The 15,928-nt window shown below is 42.6% G+C and overlaps 1 protein-coding gene across 1 annotated transcript; it reads left to right on the plus strand.

Moving 5' to 3' along the window:
• The first annotated feature begins 6,407 nt into the window (after positions 1-6,407).
• TTR (transthyretin) lies at positions 6,408-13,571 on the plus strand. The gene is made up of 4 exons (XM_045458576.1): positions 6,408-6,538; positions 7,443-7,573; positions 10,169-10,304; positions 13,331-13,571. The coding sequence occupies exons 1-4, from the start codon at positions 6,473-6,475 to the stop codon at positions 13,436-13,438; spliced, it is 441 nt and encodes a 146-aa protein (XP_045314532.1). The 5' UTR covers positions 6,408-6,472; the 3' UTR covers positions 13,439-13,571.
• Positions 13,572-15,928: the final 2,357 nt, after the last annotated feature.

Genomic DNA, 15,928 nt, shown 5'->3' on the forward strand with positions numbered 1-15,928 from the left:
TTCTGAAGGTGAAGCCATGTGTCCCACCACAGTGGGAGATACCAAAATCATATACCTTAATGTTGTGAATAATTTAATTATTAAGAAAATATATTTGCCCATTTAATGGAAATAGCATCATTATAAAGATTTTCAAAAATTATCAAGAAGGTTTATGTTCTTGCTTATAAGTAAAACTCAAACTTCCCAGGAAAGCACTGAAGAGCTTGCATAATCTAACTCAGAACTATATTCCTGACTCATCTCTTTAGGGTCATATAATCCACGATTCATACAGTAGACACATCTCTACTCTTTGTTCTCAGGCCAGACCTGATACTCTTCCACTTCTGCACTTTTGCTCCCTCTGGTTTCCACTTCCTCTGTCCTAACAGCTCAGTGCTGAGACCAGCTCCCTTATCCTTCACAAATTCACCTCCAAGGGCCCAATAAAATCAGCAATAGCAACAACAAATATAACCAAACACTTATAACTAGGTCTCAACATGTCATGGTTGAAATTCCCAATCCATGTGTAACAAATGGAATATATAAGATATATTGGGATGGTCCCCTCTGCCCTTGGAGTAGCCAGGTAGGGTTTGGGGAACTGGGTTCACTAGGCTCATCACCTCCAAATGGAGGAGACCCTTCCATTTACCCCAAGTGCTACTGCTACAGATCTTATCATTCTTACAGGAGTGGAAACTTTGGGAAAGCACAGCATCAGGAACCCTCCTCAGTTCACACTCCATCAAACTTCAGGCTCTGCAATTGCTCTTACCCCTCCTCACCTGCTTGCTCTGTTGTCTCCATTACTAGCCCATTGCCTCATTCCTGGTCTTAACCTCTCTCTCTAGCCCTTTAAAACTGATGCTTCCATCAAATTCTATGCTTGGTTCCTAATCCTTGTTTTCAGATTTTCCTCTATTCCATGTGCCGCAGTGTGCATGACACTAACTTCTCATTCTGCCCAGTCCAGCTGAGGTGTCCAATGCTTCCTTACTTGTATGGGACAGAAATCATACACACTGCTCCTTTTCTCTGATCTAGGTTATATTTATCTTTGAATCTCACTTCTTACACTAGCTTTCCATGAGCCCAAAAGTGACTTCCTCCTTCTCTGAATAATTACCTACTTCATCAACTGTTTCCCATTGAATGACAAATATATTTTCTTAATAATGAAATTACAAGCAACTTTGAGACATATGCTTCTCGATATCTCTAGCTAGCATATGGCACACATTCAGAAGATTCCCAAGAGCTGTTTGTTTTTATTCAGTTGATGAACCTAAAATATCTCTATATTAGTCATATTTCCAAACTTGAAAGATATATAGAAGTGACCAAAATATGGATCCTGGGGTGCCTGGGTGACTCGTCAGTTAAGCATGCAGCTCTTGATTTCAGCTCAGGTCATGATCTCACGGTTCTTGAGAGCCACTATGCTGACAGTGCAGAGCCTGCTTGGGATTCTCTCTCTCTCTCTCTCTCTCTCTCTCTCTCAATAAATAAATAAATAAACTTAAAAAAAAAAAAAAAAAAAAGAACAAGACATGGATCCTAGATGATGGTCCTAAACTGATTCTAAAGGAGATATGGGTAGAGAGATAAAATCAATTGAATAAATCTTTTTTAATTCTAGCTGGTACTATGGACCCAAACCCCAGGCAGTCTCCTGGTGAACTGAGCTAAGCTATCAGGCAATCACAAAGACATGTTTGGAGAGGAAAGTAGTCTGCTCCATACTGCCCTTCCATCAGGCCATAGCCTGGTTCTTGCTTACCTGTCACAGGATATGGCCACATAGGCCCATCCAAGTGGCATGCAAGTCAGTCCTGGTTTGCCACACCAGCTGCATGAGAGCTGCAGAGGAAAACAGAGACACAAAAAGAAAGCCTGCCAGCTAGATAAAAGAACCTCGAATCTCCTCTCCCGTCCATCATAGGTGGGGATGGGTGAACTTTGAGTGGCTCTAGAAGCCAAAACTCTAACTTCATCTAATAACCTCTAATGGATAAAATTCCTAGCAAATGTATGATTGTTGTGACACATATAAACTTGGACCCAGGCATGGGTGTTTTGACTTTGACTCATCTGAGCTACTAACATAAGGTAAATTAAAGTCCCCCAGATAGAGACAGGGTCACTTCTCAAGCTTGATGTGGGGCTGAGGTTGCCGCTTTTGAAGTTATGTAGTCCCCAAATATGGCAGCCTGCAGGGTAAGAACTGTGGAAGATTCTTATGCTGGGGAATTCCTGATTGTCTTTCCCAACTAGGTTAGGCACTAAAATTCAACCGTGAAACTAAAATCACACTTGATAGAAAAATGAAACGTGATCTAATTAACATATCCTAGCTAACATTTGCCTCTACCTGCACGATTGTCCACATGGACAATGAAAGAAGGGGAGACAAAGGAAAAAGCTTTTTCAGTGTTTATTCAGCAATCCCTGAGGAAAGGTAGGCCAGATAAGGTGAACACGAGCATTCTGAGCACAAGGAAAGCATACTCTAGGATGAAGTAAGGAAATTTCCTAGGCTCTTCAGCAGTCTGGATAAAATATTTTCAAAAAATTAGTCACGTTCCTTTGCTGCAATTCCTTGCTTACTCAGCAACCATCTGACTATTAATTAAATTGGTATTATGGTTTTAAAACGAGTCTTTTATGATTTGCTTACCATTAATCAAACCCACAGGGCTTATTCACCTCCAGAGGAGCTAGCAAAATTGAATTCTTTACCCTGCAAAGATCCAGGGCCCCACACCACTCCCAGTCCGTCCCGTGAGACCCAGTCCAAGTACTTGGCCAGCCAACTGTCCACTCTGGCTAATCAGCTTACTTGCAATAATATTAATAGGCATTTCAGGGTCAACAGATCACTGGCTAGTAGTTGGCATGCACCCTCAGAAACTAAATGAAGAAAAAGGAGTTAATCTATTGTAACTTTTAAATCATTAATAAATAAGTCTGCTTATTATAAGGGAGAGAGCAGAAGAAACTTAAATTAAGAGCAGGCCTGAATTGTCCATTAACCACCTCACATTCTCTGGTAGGAGGAGGAATGTTGTCATCAAATTAATCTTTTTTTACCTCAATTAAACATCTACACTATAGTCCCATGGTCAGGACGTGAGGAAAAACAGTACATGACTAAGAAAAGACAAATTTATGGCATAAATGTTTCAATAACACACCTTTTGTTTTCCGGCACCTTTTTGTTTTCTGGATCCTTGTTGCTGCTTATATTTGCCCTAGGGCACAGTTTCTACAGCAACCACTTAGGACTCCAGGAATGTGGTGACCTTTGACCCTAATTCACCCCTCTTGGTGGATCCCATGTAACCATCTTTCTAAAAGAGCTTTCACAAACTCAAATAATCATGGGGAAGGCAGGTCCTCTTATCTGAGTGAGCCTGTGTTTATCCATGTGACCCTCAGTCATCATAGATTGCTACTCAGGCAGGAAACACTGGACTTCTCTTGTATTTTTCATTGCCACTGGTTCCATACAAGGGTTCCTTTGACCAAGAACGCATTTCCACTCCTTTTCTCTTTTTCCTTCCTACTTGCTCTTCTCTCACCTAAAAGGCACCATAAGCTGCTTCTCCGGGATGCTCCCATTTGAAGAGAAACACTGGCCAAAGAGAGTATGTCAGAGAGGGGAGTTCTGGGTGATGAGGGTTTCAGGAATTGTGTCTGAAGAGGACTCATTCAAAGAAGTGGGAATATCTGTTTGGCAACACAGAACAAAAGACAAACACAAAAACTAAAAACCAAGCTGTCATTCACTATCTAAATGGCTGTTAGAAGACCAGCGATTGCTGACCCAAGTTTCCAGGAAGATGAGTCAAATAGGGCATGGATACGGAAAGAAAAAAGCTCGAGCCTGATAGTGCCACTGGAAGTGTTGCTTAGCTTCAGAGCTGGAGGGAGGCCTCGTGAGCTGTGATGTCTGAGAGTGAGAGCTTACTGCCATGTGTTAATAAGGGCCTAGTGTTGCCATCTTTTCTGATTTTTCAAGAAAATCCAGGAATCCAAATTTTTACACAATGTCTCAACTTTTATTTTTTTTTAAGTTTATTTATTGTGAGAGAGAGCGAGAGAGAGAGAGAACGAGTGGGGGAGGAGCAGAGAGAGAGGGAGAGAGAATCCAAAGCAGGCTCCACACTGTCAGCACAGAGCCGGATGCAGGGCTCCATCTCACCAACTGTGAGATCACTACCTGAGCCAAAATTAAGAGTCTGTCACTTAACCGACTGAGCCACCCCAGCGCCGCAGCACTGTCTCGACTTTTAATTTTAGAACTATTTCAGAATATTTAAAGAAACATTCCACAGTCATACATACCATGTCTATGAGCTGGTGGCAGCCTGGGATTGCCAGTTCACAATGTCTGCGGGGGACATTTCCAGGTTCCAACAGAGCGTAGTGCTAAGATAGAAGGTTGACTTGGGGGGCACCTGGGTGGCTCAGTCAGTTGAGCGTCCGACTTCAGTCCGTGGGTTTGAGCCCCGCGTCAGGCTCTGGGCTGATGGCTTAGAGCCTGGAGCCTGCTTCCAATTCTGTGTCTCCCTCTCTCTCTGCCCCTCCCCCGTTCATGCTCTGTCTCTCTCTGTCTCAAAAATAAATGTTAAAAAAAAAATTTAAGAAGGTTGACTTGGGATATGAGAGAATTTTCAAATATTTAAAGTTCATAGTCAGAAAACAGGCTCTCCATCCAAGTTCTGAGCAACGGAAACAAGTCAAGAGAAAAATCAGATGACAATATATGTGAAACGTTAGAGAAAGGGTTTTCTCCTTAGCAGAGATATTAAACTGAATTCTTATAACTATCCTTGACACCAGGAGAGTGGTTTAAGGTTACAAAGAGCTTTTATATTATCTCATATTAAAAGTTATTAGAAAGGTCTTTTGAGGTAAAATATTAGGTATTTCTACTTAACAAAGTCATGAGCTGTGTGTCTGAGGTATTAAATAACATAGAGAAGTTCATCCCGGAAACAAGACGGCAGAATTAGGAATTGGATGACTCAGTTTATCTATCTCCAGACTCAAAACTCTTTCCAGCACCACGTCAGAGTCAGACTCCAAGGCTGTAGGATTTCATTCCCAGCTATACTCAGAACTGGATTTGCTCATTGTTGCTTTCATGTGGTCAGTCCACTCTCCCCGAGTCTTCTGCACATTTCCATATTCCTGAAATGCCTCCCTGTCCTTCCACTACTCCCTGAAAGCCCTTTATCCTTCATGATTGCTTGTCGACTTTCTTTTAGCCTGACTCTGTCAGCTGTGGGAATTCTTTCCCTGCCCTCGCTCCTCCAAACTAGACTTATCCTTGATGTGTATTTGTCTAGAATTTTTGTCTTATCATCTGCATGTATCTGTAAGGACAACCTTGTCTTCATGAATCTATGAATAAAGCCACATACATATTATGTGTGCACACATACACCTGAGTTAGCTCTTAATCAGTGAATCATCAAATACTAATAATTTCTAGATGTGTAAGTCACGAGAAGGAAGAGAATCTGCTGTCAGCCCTAACTTCTATTTCTCACAGTCATCGTTACTTCCGTCCAGAAATTTGGATTGTGACTCTGTTTTTTAAGTAATCTCTGCACCCAACATGGGGCTCCAACTCATAACCCCAAGATCAAGAATTGCACACTTCACCAGCTGAGTCAGCCAGGTGCTCCTGGATTTTGATTCTTGAGATTTCATAACCAGCTGGCAGCTTGGTTCCTGCACGTTAGTGCAGGAGAAGGAGTAAAGTATATCTGGTTCTCTGTATTTCAGGATCTTTGATGCCAGTTTGAAATATATCATTATTTCTTGAGTTGAGATGAACCTTGTCTGGGAAGAACACAAAATTGGTGGAGAAACTGCTGAGTAAGCAAAGGTTCCAGATGACTTAGTTTGGCTAAAACATAGGCTTTTTAAAATATAAGCACTGTCAAGGGTTTCTCCTATTGACCCATGGACGTATATCCAGTGCAATGATGTTTTCGAATGCACTGTACTTAACCCTGTGTGGCCAAATGTCATTCTAAGTGAAATAAATCATTACAACTTGCATCCAGCATATAAAACAAAAGACAAAATGTATAGAAAATGAAAAAGCATGCAGAGAAATCAGTCAGGGAGGAAAAAAAAAATCTCAAGAATGTTGCTGCATCCTGCCAAGGAGGAAGAATATTTTTGTTTGATTTTGCTTATTTTTGTTTTGGTGACCAAGCTGGTCAAATGACCTGTTAAGAATAAGAATATTTCATAGAGCTAATGTTCCTACGCTCTAATCTCTCTAGGCAAGGTTCATATTTGTATGAGTTACTTATTCTCTCTTTGTTGACTAAGTCAATAATCAGAATCAGCAGGTTTGGAGTCATGTTGGCAGGGATCAGCATCATGGCTTGGGAGAAGTGAGTATAAAAGCCCCAAGCTGTGGGCAGCCAGCACAGACAGAGGCTCTCTCGTTCTTGGCAGGATGGCTTCTCATCTGCTCCTCCTTTGCCTTGCTGGACTGGTACTTGTGTCTGAGGCTGGCCCTGCGGTGAGTGTTTGATTCTGTGAAGTCCTTTTAGATGATTCTTGTGTACACCTGATGAAGTAGAAGGGCCCTCTCCCAGCTCTGCCAGTCAGCTTGTGTTACTAGGACAAGGGTACCCAGCATCGACTTTTAAATATCATCGATTCAAACTGCAAAATGAATGAAGTTCTGCAGAGCTCACTGACCTGGAGCTTGGACCCTGGGTGCTCCCCACTATAGCTTTGGTGCACTGGGTTTATGGCGCCTGGCTCCTTGCCTCAATTTCCTCAAATATATGGTAGGAATAACAATATGATATTCATGAAGCTACCAATATTGCGTTGTCAGACGTGCATCCTTTTATAAAGTTTATTTCCCTTCAGCTCATCAAAATGTATCTATTGATTAATCTCTGAAAGGCTGGGTGGACAACATTCTAGTTGAATACTGAATGCTTAAGTCCTCTAGAAGAATTAACTAATACTATAAAATGCATCCTTAAGTAGTCGACATTATTTTACAACCAGTAAGAGGGAATTACTACAACAGCAGCTGACTAAAACGTTCTCAGGAAAAACAAGCTATTTGGTCCTGTGGCACATTGCATCTTTTTAGTAACTCCACTCAAATGGCAAGGCTTAACAAAGCAATTGTTCTCAGAGGGCCTATTTTCTCCTTTAAAATTCATTATACATGTTCCAGGTCGATGGCAGCATGTCCAGAGGCAGAAACCAGTCTTTCTTTGGGAACAATCATGTCTGTGTTATATACTGAGAAGGGGAGCTCATTAACTGTCAACACTTGCAATGCTGGAAATGGACTTGGCATGGACTTCTTGCCTTGTTCCAGATTTCTAACACCATAAAGAACAGCTCCTTTCACTCTTAACCAGTTTTGTTGACTTCTGACTGGTCTTCTCTATGCCCAGGGCACTGGTGAATCCAAGTGTCCCCTGATGGTCAAAGTCCTAGACGCTGTCCAAGGAAGTCCTGCTGTCAACGTGGCCGTGAAAGTGTTCAAAAAGGCTGCTGATGAGAGCTGGGAGCCCTTCGCCTCAGGGTAAGCTGCCCAAGAAACCCAGACATGGGACCTCATTCAAGCTCCTCATTCTCCTGCTACTTGTTAGAGAGAGCAGCTCATATCATTCGTTGAAGAATCTTCAGGTAGATTGAAAATACAGGCAGAGGTCAAGTGGGTCCTGGGGAGGATGCCCTCCTCTCGCTTTGCTTAGTTAGCTTGGAAGTATCCAAGAGGGGGAGCAGCATTCAGGGCAAGTAGCAGGGAAAAGGAGCCAACACTTCGTCTATTCCAGTAGTGGTTCACTGCCTTCTTGGGTCACAGGCCACTTTAAGAAGGTAATGAAAACTGTGGTCCTCTGCGCCTAGTAAAATCACACGCACATGCACACACAGACACACACGCACACACGCACATACCATATATAGAATTTCAGGAGTGTCACAGATTCCCTGGTGCCCTTGCATAACATTCAAGCTGGGGTCCTTGTCTTGGAATTTTGTTTTTTTAATATTTATTTATTTAAGTAATCTCTATCCCCATCATGGAGCTTGAACCCACGACCCTGAGATCAAAAATCACACGCTCCATTGACTGAGCCAGCCAGGCTCCCGTGTCTTGGAATTTTAGGCAAGATGTACAATTTGTGTTACTTTATTAAGGAAAGGAAAGGAAAGGAAAGGAAAGGAAAGGAAAGGAAAGGAAAGGAAAGGAATCGAGGGACAGCACTGATGAGGCAGCTCTCTGCATTTTTCCTGGATCATCCAGAATCCAGCACTTATGTCTAACAAGCACTGTGGAGCACCTACTCTGTGAAAAGCTGGGGCTGTCACACTCAGTGACAAAAAGACACAGAAAAGAAAGACGCATATGCAAAGCAGAGCCATCACCCAACACAGGGTACAACAATGACTTCTCCCCTTCGTTGGCCACTTTACAATTCTCATAGAGTTTTTCCACCTCCATTAACAAGAATAGCAAAGAAAATGCATATTAGTAAACCTAAATCAACTAACTGAAAGAAAGGGCAACCAAGAAACCCTCAGCACCAAACAATACTGCTCAGCGTTTATATCTCCAGGATGGTAAATTTCTGTGGGTTTTCACTGAATCTCAAGAACCACATTATGATTCTTCACCCATCACTGGGAAGACCATTTTCATTGGTGTAGTTTCAATCGAGTTTTCATTTGTGACTCCATTTATGTTTATCTAAAATGCCAAGCACTATGTGGAAAGTACTTAAGGGAATATTCTAAGCAAGAGATAGAATGAACACATAAAATATTCAGATGTTCACGTGAAACTTTTTATGACAAGACAAAAAAAAAAAAAGAAATTAAATATTCTCTTCCTAGAAAAGAAGAAAGGTGGAAAGGCAGTGATGAAAGTTAGTGAAGACAATTTCCATTTTTATCTGTCAGTTTTGAGGTCTAATGGAGAGCAGTTTCTAACATCAGCAACTGAGCTGGTACATAAAGGGAAATAGAAGTTCCTTAGTCATTTCTTTAAAAGGAACTGCCTAGTATTTATTGTTGGAAAAGTGTTACCAAAGAGATTGAATAAATAAATAATAAAAAATTCAGATGCATTATACTTTGGGCTTTCCCCAGTGTGTTCCAATGATACTGCCTCTGAAAAACACCCTGACACCAGGGAGGGAAGCAGTGAGACCCTGATGTCATGGGGAACTGCAGAGTCAAAGCAGCTTATGGACACTTCCAAGGGGTAGTTACAAACCTTCACCCAAACACCAACCGTGAATCGCAACAACTCTTTTTTTTTTAATTTTCTTTAATGTTTATTTATTTTTGAGAGAGAGAGACAGACAGAGCATGAGCAGCGGAGGGGCAGAGAGAGAGAGACACAGAATCTGAAGCAGATTTCAGGCTCCAAGCTGTCAGCACAGAGTCCTACATGGGGCTTGAACCCACGAACCATGAGATCGTGACCTGAGCCAAAGTCTTGACCGACTGAGCCACCCAGGCACCCGATAATGACTATTTTTGAAGTGAAACATTACACCTATATCTTCTGTTCTCCTAAGAAAAATCTGCAATAAGCTTTTTTAAATATTTCTGACAAATTTCTTGTCAGTTAATTTCAGACAGTTACCAGAATTTCACCTTTCCTTCTCATCTCCCTTTCCTGAATGTGTGTGTGTGTGTGTGTGTGTGTGTGTGAGTGTGTGTGTGTGTGTGTGCGCACACACGGTAAAACCTTGGTTTGTGAGCATAATTCATTTCAGAAACATGCTTGTAATCCAAAGCACTTGTATATCAAAGCAAATTTCAAGAACCATTGGCTCAGTTGTAATCATGTGACATTCGGCGCCACGTACTACTTGATCACAAGACATTGCCTATCTGTCAAGTTAAAATTTATTAGAAATGTTTGCTCATCTTGCGGAACACTCGCAGAACAAGTTACTCACAATCCAAGGTTTTGCTGTAAATAAAGATACATATAAATATATATATATTTCCCCTCACTTATACACACTGCACATATGTGTAGTGTAGTGTGTGTGTGTGTGTGTGTGTGTGCACGCGTATGTGCGTGATGTCACCTTGCCATGCTTGCCATGGCATTTATTCCCCTAATGCCTAACTTAACATGTCATTTTGTACCTTCTAGGAAAACCAGTGAATTTGGAGAGCTTCATGGGCTCACAACTGCCGAGAATTTTGTAGAAGGGGTATACAAAGTGGAAATAGACACCAAGTCCTACTGGAAGTCACTTGGCATTTCCCCGTTCCATGAATATGCAGAGGTGAGAGTATAGAGACACATGAGTGTCTTTTATTTTTATTTTTTTGTTTTTCATCCCAGGCAATGCCCAGTTTGCACACCACATACCATGGAAGTGTCACTGGGAAACTGAACTAGCACAGATTCCCTTTCCTGTTTCTACAGTCAGAAATCTAGAAAACTCTGAAGAGCAAAGTTTATGTTTAAGTTTGGTGGAAACTCATTGAGTAACATGACCTGAATTTACATGATGCTCCTTACCGTCTTCTTTCATTCCACCGAATGGGAATATTTGAATATTTGCTAGCTGAAGAACTGTTAGCATGTTGGATTACTAGGCAGCTCTCCAGACCCTACCTAGGGAAACAAATCATTGACACATCATTTTACTTCCTGAAATCTGAAAACACGCTTTGTTCCAAAACACGCTTGGCTCCCAGAGGTTTGGGTAAGTGACTTGAGGTAATGCATATAGAGACAGTAAATTCAAAATAATAAGGGCAACACAATAGATACCACTTATCAAGCATGTACCCCTGCCAGGCTATTGTGTTTTCTATATTTAACCTATTCAGTCCTCATGAACAGCCCACTGGGGTTGGTCCTATTATTATCCTCATTTTACAGAGAAAGCAAATGAGGCAGAGGGCAGTTCAACAAGTTGCCAAAAGTCACAGGCTAGTAAAGGGAGGGGCAGAAATCATTACCGACAGGTCATAGACTGGGTTTAGCCTCAGGTGTGCCTCAGCTTTCTTCCAGTAAAAAGTCAGGCTAAAAAAAATAATAATAAGGCCACATTTGCAACCCTTGGTTCATACTCTGTTTTTTGCTTATGAGGTAGTTGGAACCTCAGAGTTATATATGGGCCCACTCTTGCTGCCGCCTCCTTGTATGTAATTCCTTAAATCATTTAAAACAGATGGCTGTCATGGAAATACAATCCAGACATGTTGGTCAGAGTCAAAGATCAAATAATTGCATCAAAAATAGCTCAGCACGAAAGGGAACAATTCTCTCTGGCTTAGTCATGGATGAGACTTTCAATCGACAGAAAAGGGTTCTTTTAGTAGACAGTGTTGCCAGAAAAACTGGGGCAGGGGGCTGTTTGACTCACAAAGCATCGAGGGAGCCCCATCCACCAAGAAGTTTGCCTTTGGCTGTTCCTTCTCAGTGGGGCGGCAAGACAAAGAGCCTAGTTTAGACAGTACAGGGCTTAGAGGTGTCCCTAGTGTCTCAGCCTTTGCCCTAGATCAGCCTCCTTGGAACCTGTGTCTGCTCTGGTCTCAGCCTAAAGAGACCATGTGAGAACATTCGCTGCCATACTGCCCATGATATGTTGTTCCTATTCACTAGATGTTAGCTTCCTTGTCTATCATTTACCCTCTTAGTATTCATTCAACTAACATTTTGAAAATAAAAGCCTTTCATGTGTCAAACATGCTGCTGAGTGCTAGAAATTCAGAAGTGAAAACACATTCCTACCCTTGGTGTGGAAGGAAAGGGACTGAGGTAAGACATATTAGGTCAGACATTCAGCCCAACCTGGAGCTCGCATGGATATGGAGAGTGAGAGAGAGCAGTTAGGCAAGAGCGAGGCCCAACGCCTCAGTTCAGTAACTGGTGATTGCGGGTCCAGCCAGGAGTTCCTTCCCTGCCAGCTTCTTCTGATCAAGACCTCCCCAGACAGCTGCTATTCCTCAACATTAGTCACCTTCTCCCTAGCCAATGACGCAGGTGGCCATGTTATACTTACTGAGAAAGTTGGGAGATGTCCTGTGGAACTATCAGGCCTCTTCGTTTCATGGGATTTTGAGCACAGATTATGCCATCTACAGTTTTCAGGAAGAATCAAGTGGGGCTGGAGGCCAATGTCACTATAAGAGAGAAAAGCTTTTCCTAGTTCTTTTAGACACTTGGCCTTTAAGGAATGTTTTTTTTTCTCCTTCAGAGAGATTCTTAGGTGATTCTTACCTCCTCTTGCCCTCATGCTATTTTTATTTTCAGTATAGTTCAATCAGATCTTTCCTCTCCTGTCCCCAAATAATCAAGCCTTCTTTTTGCATATTAGGAACAAAACATATTTATCCAGGATGGGTCCAAAATCCATTCCAAGGCCGGCGTACACAATGAGTAAAGTCAAAGACCTCCTCACTGCCCCTCATCACTCTCCTGAGCCAAATCCATCCCTCCTAGACTATTCCAGTGCCTGAGTCTCAGAAGCTCTACTAAACTTGCCTCAAGTACATGGCTAAATAGAACAACACTTTTGTTAACAATTTGTCCATGTAGAAAGCTCAAATGAGCTCCAACCTATGTGTGTCTATTTCAAAATTACCACATGATCCTCCACACTCTGTTATTGTAAATAGAACCCTAGGATGCTTTTACTTCAAATTCATTGCTTGTTATCCACATAAAAATATACTTGTTAAAAAATTCAAAGGAAGAGAGAGAGAGAGAGAAATTTCTGGGTTTATAGATTGGAGACTTAAGTCCTAGCCTGACTCTGTCCTGTATAAATGTGGGCCAAACACTAACTCAGAGGTCTAGTTTACTTATCTATCAAGTAGGAAGAGTATTCCCCGGCAGCTCTAAAATTCTAGGTCTCCGGGTATCTCCGCAGGAATGGCAGTCACCATTCTTCAGTCTTCACGTCACTGAATGCCTGTTACTGCCTTTTCTCCTTTTTTTTTTTTTTTTCTAAAACCAAGAAAATGGACAAGAGGATCCAGGCTCTCTGTGATTTCTCTCAGTCAGGCTACAGCCACCCTGATTTTTAGTGTGAATTTGTAAAAACGACATGAAACAAAAAGGAGAGACCTGATTCTACAGGCAGTAGTTAAAGAAATCTTGTTCCGAGGGCTGCGCCAGGGCCCCGTGGAGTCTCACCAGCCTATTTGGACTTTTGCCTTTTGCTCAAGGTGTTTCAGAAAAAGAAGTAACAAAATAAAATGGATTAAATTGGCACTGGACTTCCAGTGACCTCTCTCCCCGTGACTCGCATTTTAGGCTCTGTGAGAAATGGACGCTGTCTTTGCTCTCTCTTAGGTGGTGTTCACAGCAAACAACTCTGGCAACCGTCACTACACCATCGCTGCCCTGCTCAGCCCCTACTCCTACTCCACCACGGCCCTCGTCAGCAGCCCCAAAGAATGAGGGACTCCCCCTTGGGTGGGTTTGAAGGATTTTGTGTAACCAATAGTGTTCCATTTTTATTAATGCAGTGTTTTCACTTTATACGCTATGGTAGAAACTTGGGCAGAGACAATAAAACATTCCTATTAAAGCACTTCCTGTTTCATTTGGACTCACTGTTTTATTCCCTTGTTGTCCTCTCAACAAAAACAAAATTTCAAACTTTAGAGAGAAGCAAAAGAACTCAAAAAAGTCTCTGGCTGAATTCTGGGAGAAATCCCAATTCCTAATGTCTTTCAAGCTAAGCACATATTCTGCATGGTCGGTGGCCACTAAAAGCATACATCCTGATGGAGTACCTGGGTGGCTCAGTCAATTAAGCATCTGACCCTTGATTTCAACTCAGGTCATGATCCCAGGGTCATGGGATGGAGCCCCACAATGGGCTCTGTGCTGAGTGTGGAGTCTGCTTAAGATTCTCTCTCTCTCCCTCTCCTTCTGCCCCTCCCCAGCTCACATGTTCTCTCTCTCTCCCTCCCCCTCTCTCTCTCTTTCTCTCAAACACACACACACACACACACACACACACACACACACACACACACATTCTAGGGGCACTTAGGTGGCTCAGTTGGTTAAGCATCCAACTTTGGCTCAGGTCATGATCTCACGGTTTGTGAGTTCCAGCCCCACGCTGGGCTCTGTGCTGACAGCTCGGAGCCTGGAGCCTGCTCCAGATTCTGTGTCTCCTTCTCTCTCTGCCCCTCCCCTGCTCACAGTCTCTCTTTCTCTCTCTCTCCCTCTCTCTCTCTCTCTCCCTCTATCAAAAATAAGTAAACAAAAAAAAAAAACACATTCTGAAAATGAGAAAGCTTGAGTTTCCTCTCACCTTCAGTGAATAGCAAAAGATAAGCTCTGAGGACCCACTTCTTTATTCTGTGCCTTCCCTTTAAGTGCTTTACTGATTTTCAGAGTAGCACAGCTGTACAAGGACGGACCTGCAGTGGCTCAAGTCCTCTAATCCGGTTCTGACCAACTACACCCCAAGTCAGCTGACTAAAAGATGTAATCAGAGAGCACTCACACCCTCAATTCACTCAGACTAATCCAAAATTCATGCATGGAGAAGCCACTACATGCCAAACGCTATTTTCGGTGCTCTGAACATACAGAATATGATCTAGTGCCTGTGTTTAAAGAACTCATGGCCTTTTGAGAAGATGACTGCATCAACATGATTTGACAGAGGCTACGGTACAAGGCACAGCGAGGGGGGGAAAAAGGGGGTAGCAAAAAGCCTGGCGAAGTCAGACAAGGACTCAGAATAAATTTCACTTCTGAATCTTGGCGACTCACCAGCTCCAAAAGGGAGGAGTTATTCTAGGTAGAGAAGAGATTGCAAGGCCAGACCAAATGAAACAACGTGATTCGTGAGGGAACAGATGGTGAGTGAGGATGCTGACGTGTAGGAGGTATTGAGGTGGGCTACGTTGTGCTGCTACATTGACAATCTCAATCTCTGTTGCTCAACAAAACCAAACTTTATTTCTCACTCACGCCAAGTCCGACATAGGAGTTCTTCGTCTGGTGACTCCCAGGGTGGCTTTCCTCTATGGTGACTCAGGGCCCAGGTTTGATTTATTTTGTGGCTTCAAAGGATGCCTAATCAACAGACTGGAAGAATAGAGAAAGTATGGTCTTAATCCCCTCTGTGCTGAAGTGACACACGTGATTCCCACTGACATTTCACTGGCCAGAACCTGTGGCATGGTCTCATTCTAGATGCACTGAGCAATGTGGTTCCTGGCCAGGAGTCATTTCCTAGAATGACTACATTCTGGAGAAAAGCACTGATCTGGGTTGGTCAAGAACCATCTCTGCCACAGTAAGACTGGAAACAGAGGGCAAGGAGGTTGGAGTGAAGGCCGGCTTTATATGGCACCTGCTAGAGCTATGAATTCATCTTCTAGACAATGTGGATCCATGCTGGGAACCTTGTCATCAGGCAACGCCTCTCACCCCCACCCCACCCCTGTGTGGCTGGGGCAGAGGTAGTTACTTCTTGTGCACAAGCTCCAACCAGGGTTCCCTGGGACCACCTGGGTCTGACCCAAGGGATAGGCCTCAACATACCTAAGCAGCCATTCCATTTACTTCCAAACTCAAATCTAAAACCTTGCCATGCTTTTGCTGACTGTGTAGAAGGAGTCAGAAATTTGAAGAAAGTGGAATGTAGGTTTGGACTTTTTGACATGTATTAAGCTTTCCCCCAAATATATGTGGCAAAATCAATGCCTCTGATTCTGTTAATGAGGTTAGCAAGTCCTCTTCCCATGTATATTAAAGCTAATCCACATACAATTGCCATTTTTTTTTTATTTTTTTTAAACGTTTTTTATTTATTTTTTTGGGACAGAGAGAGACAGAGCATGAAAGGGGGAGGGGCAGAGAGAGAGGGAGACAGAATCGGAAACAGGCTCCGGGCTCTGAGCCATCAGCCCAGAGCCTGAC

The sequence above is a fragment of the Leopardus geoffroyi genome, chromosome D3 (assembly GCF_018350155.1).
Source record: "Leopardus geoffroyi isolate Oge1 chromosome D3, O.geoffroyi_Oge1_pat1.0, whole genome shotgun sequence".
Classification (NCBI taxonomy): domain Eukaryota; kingdom Metazoa; phylum Chordata; class Mammalia; order Carnivora; family Felidae; genus Leopardus; species Leopardus geoffroyi.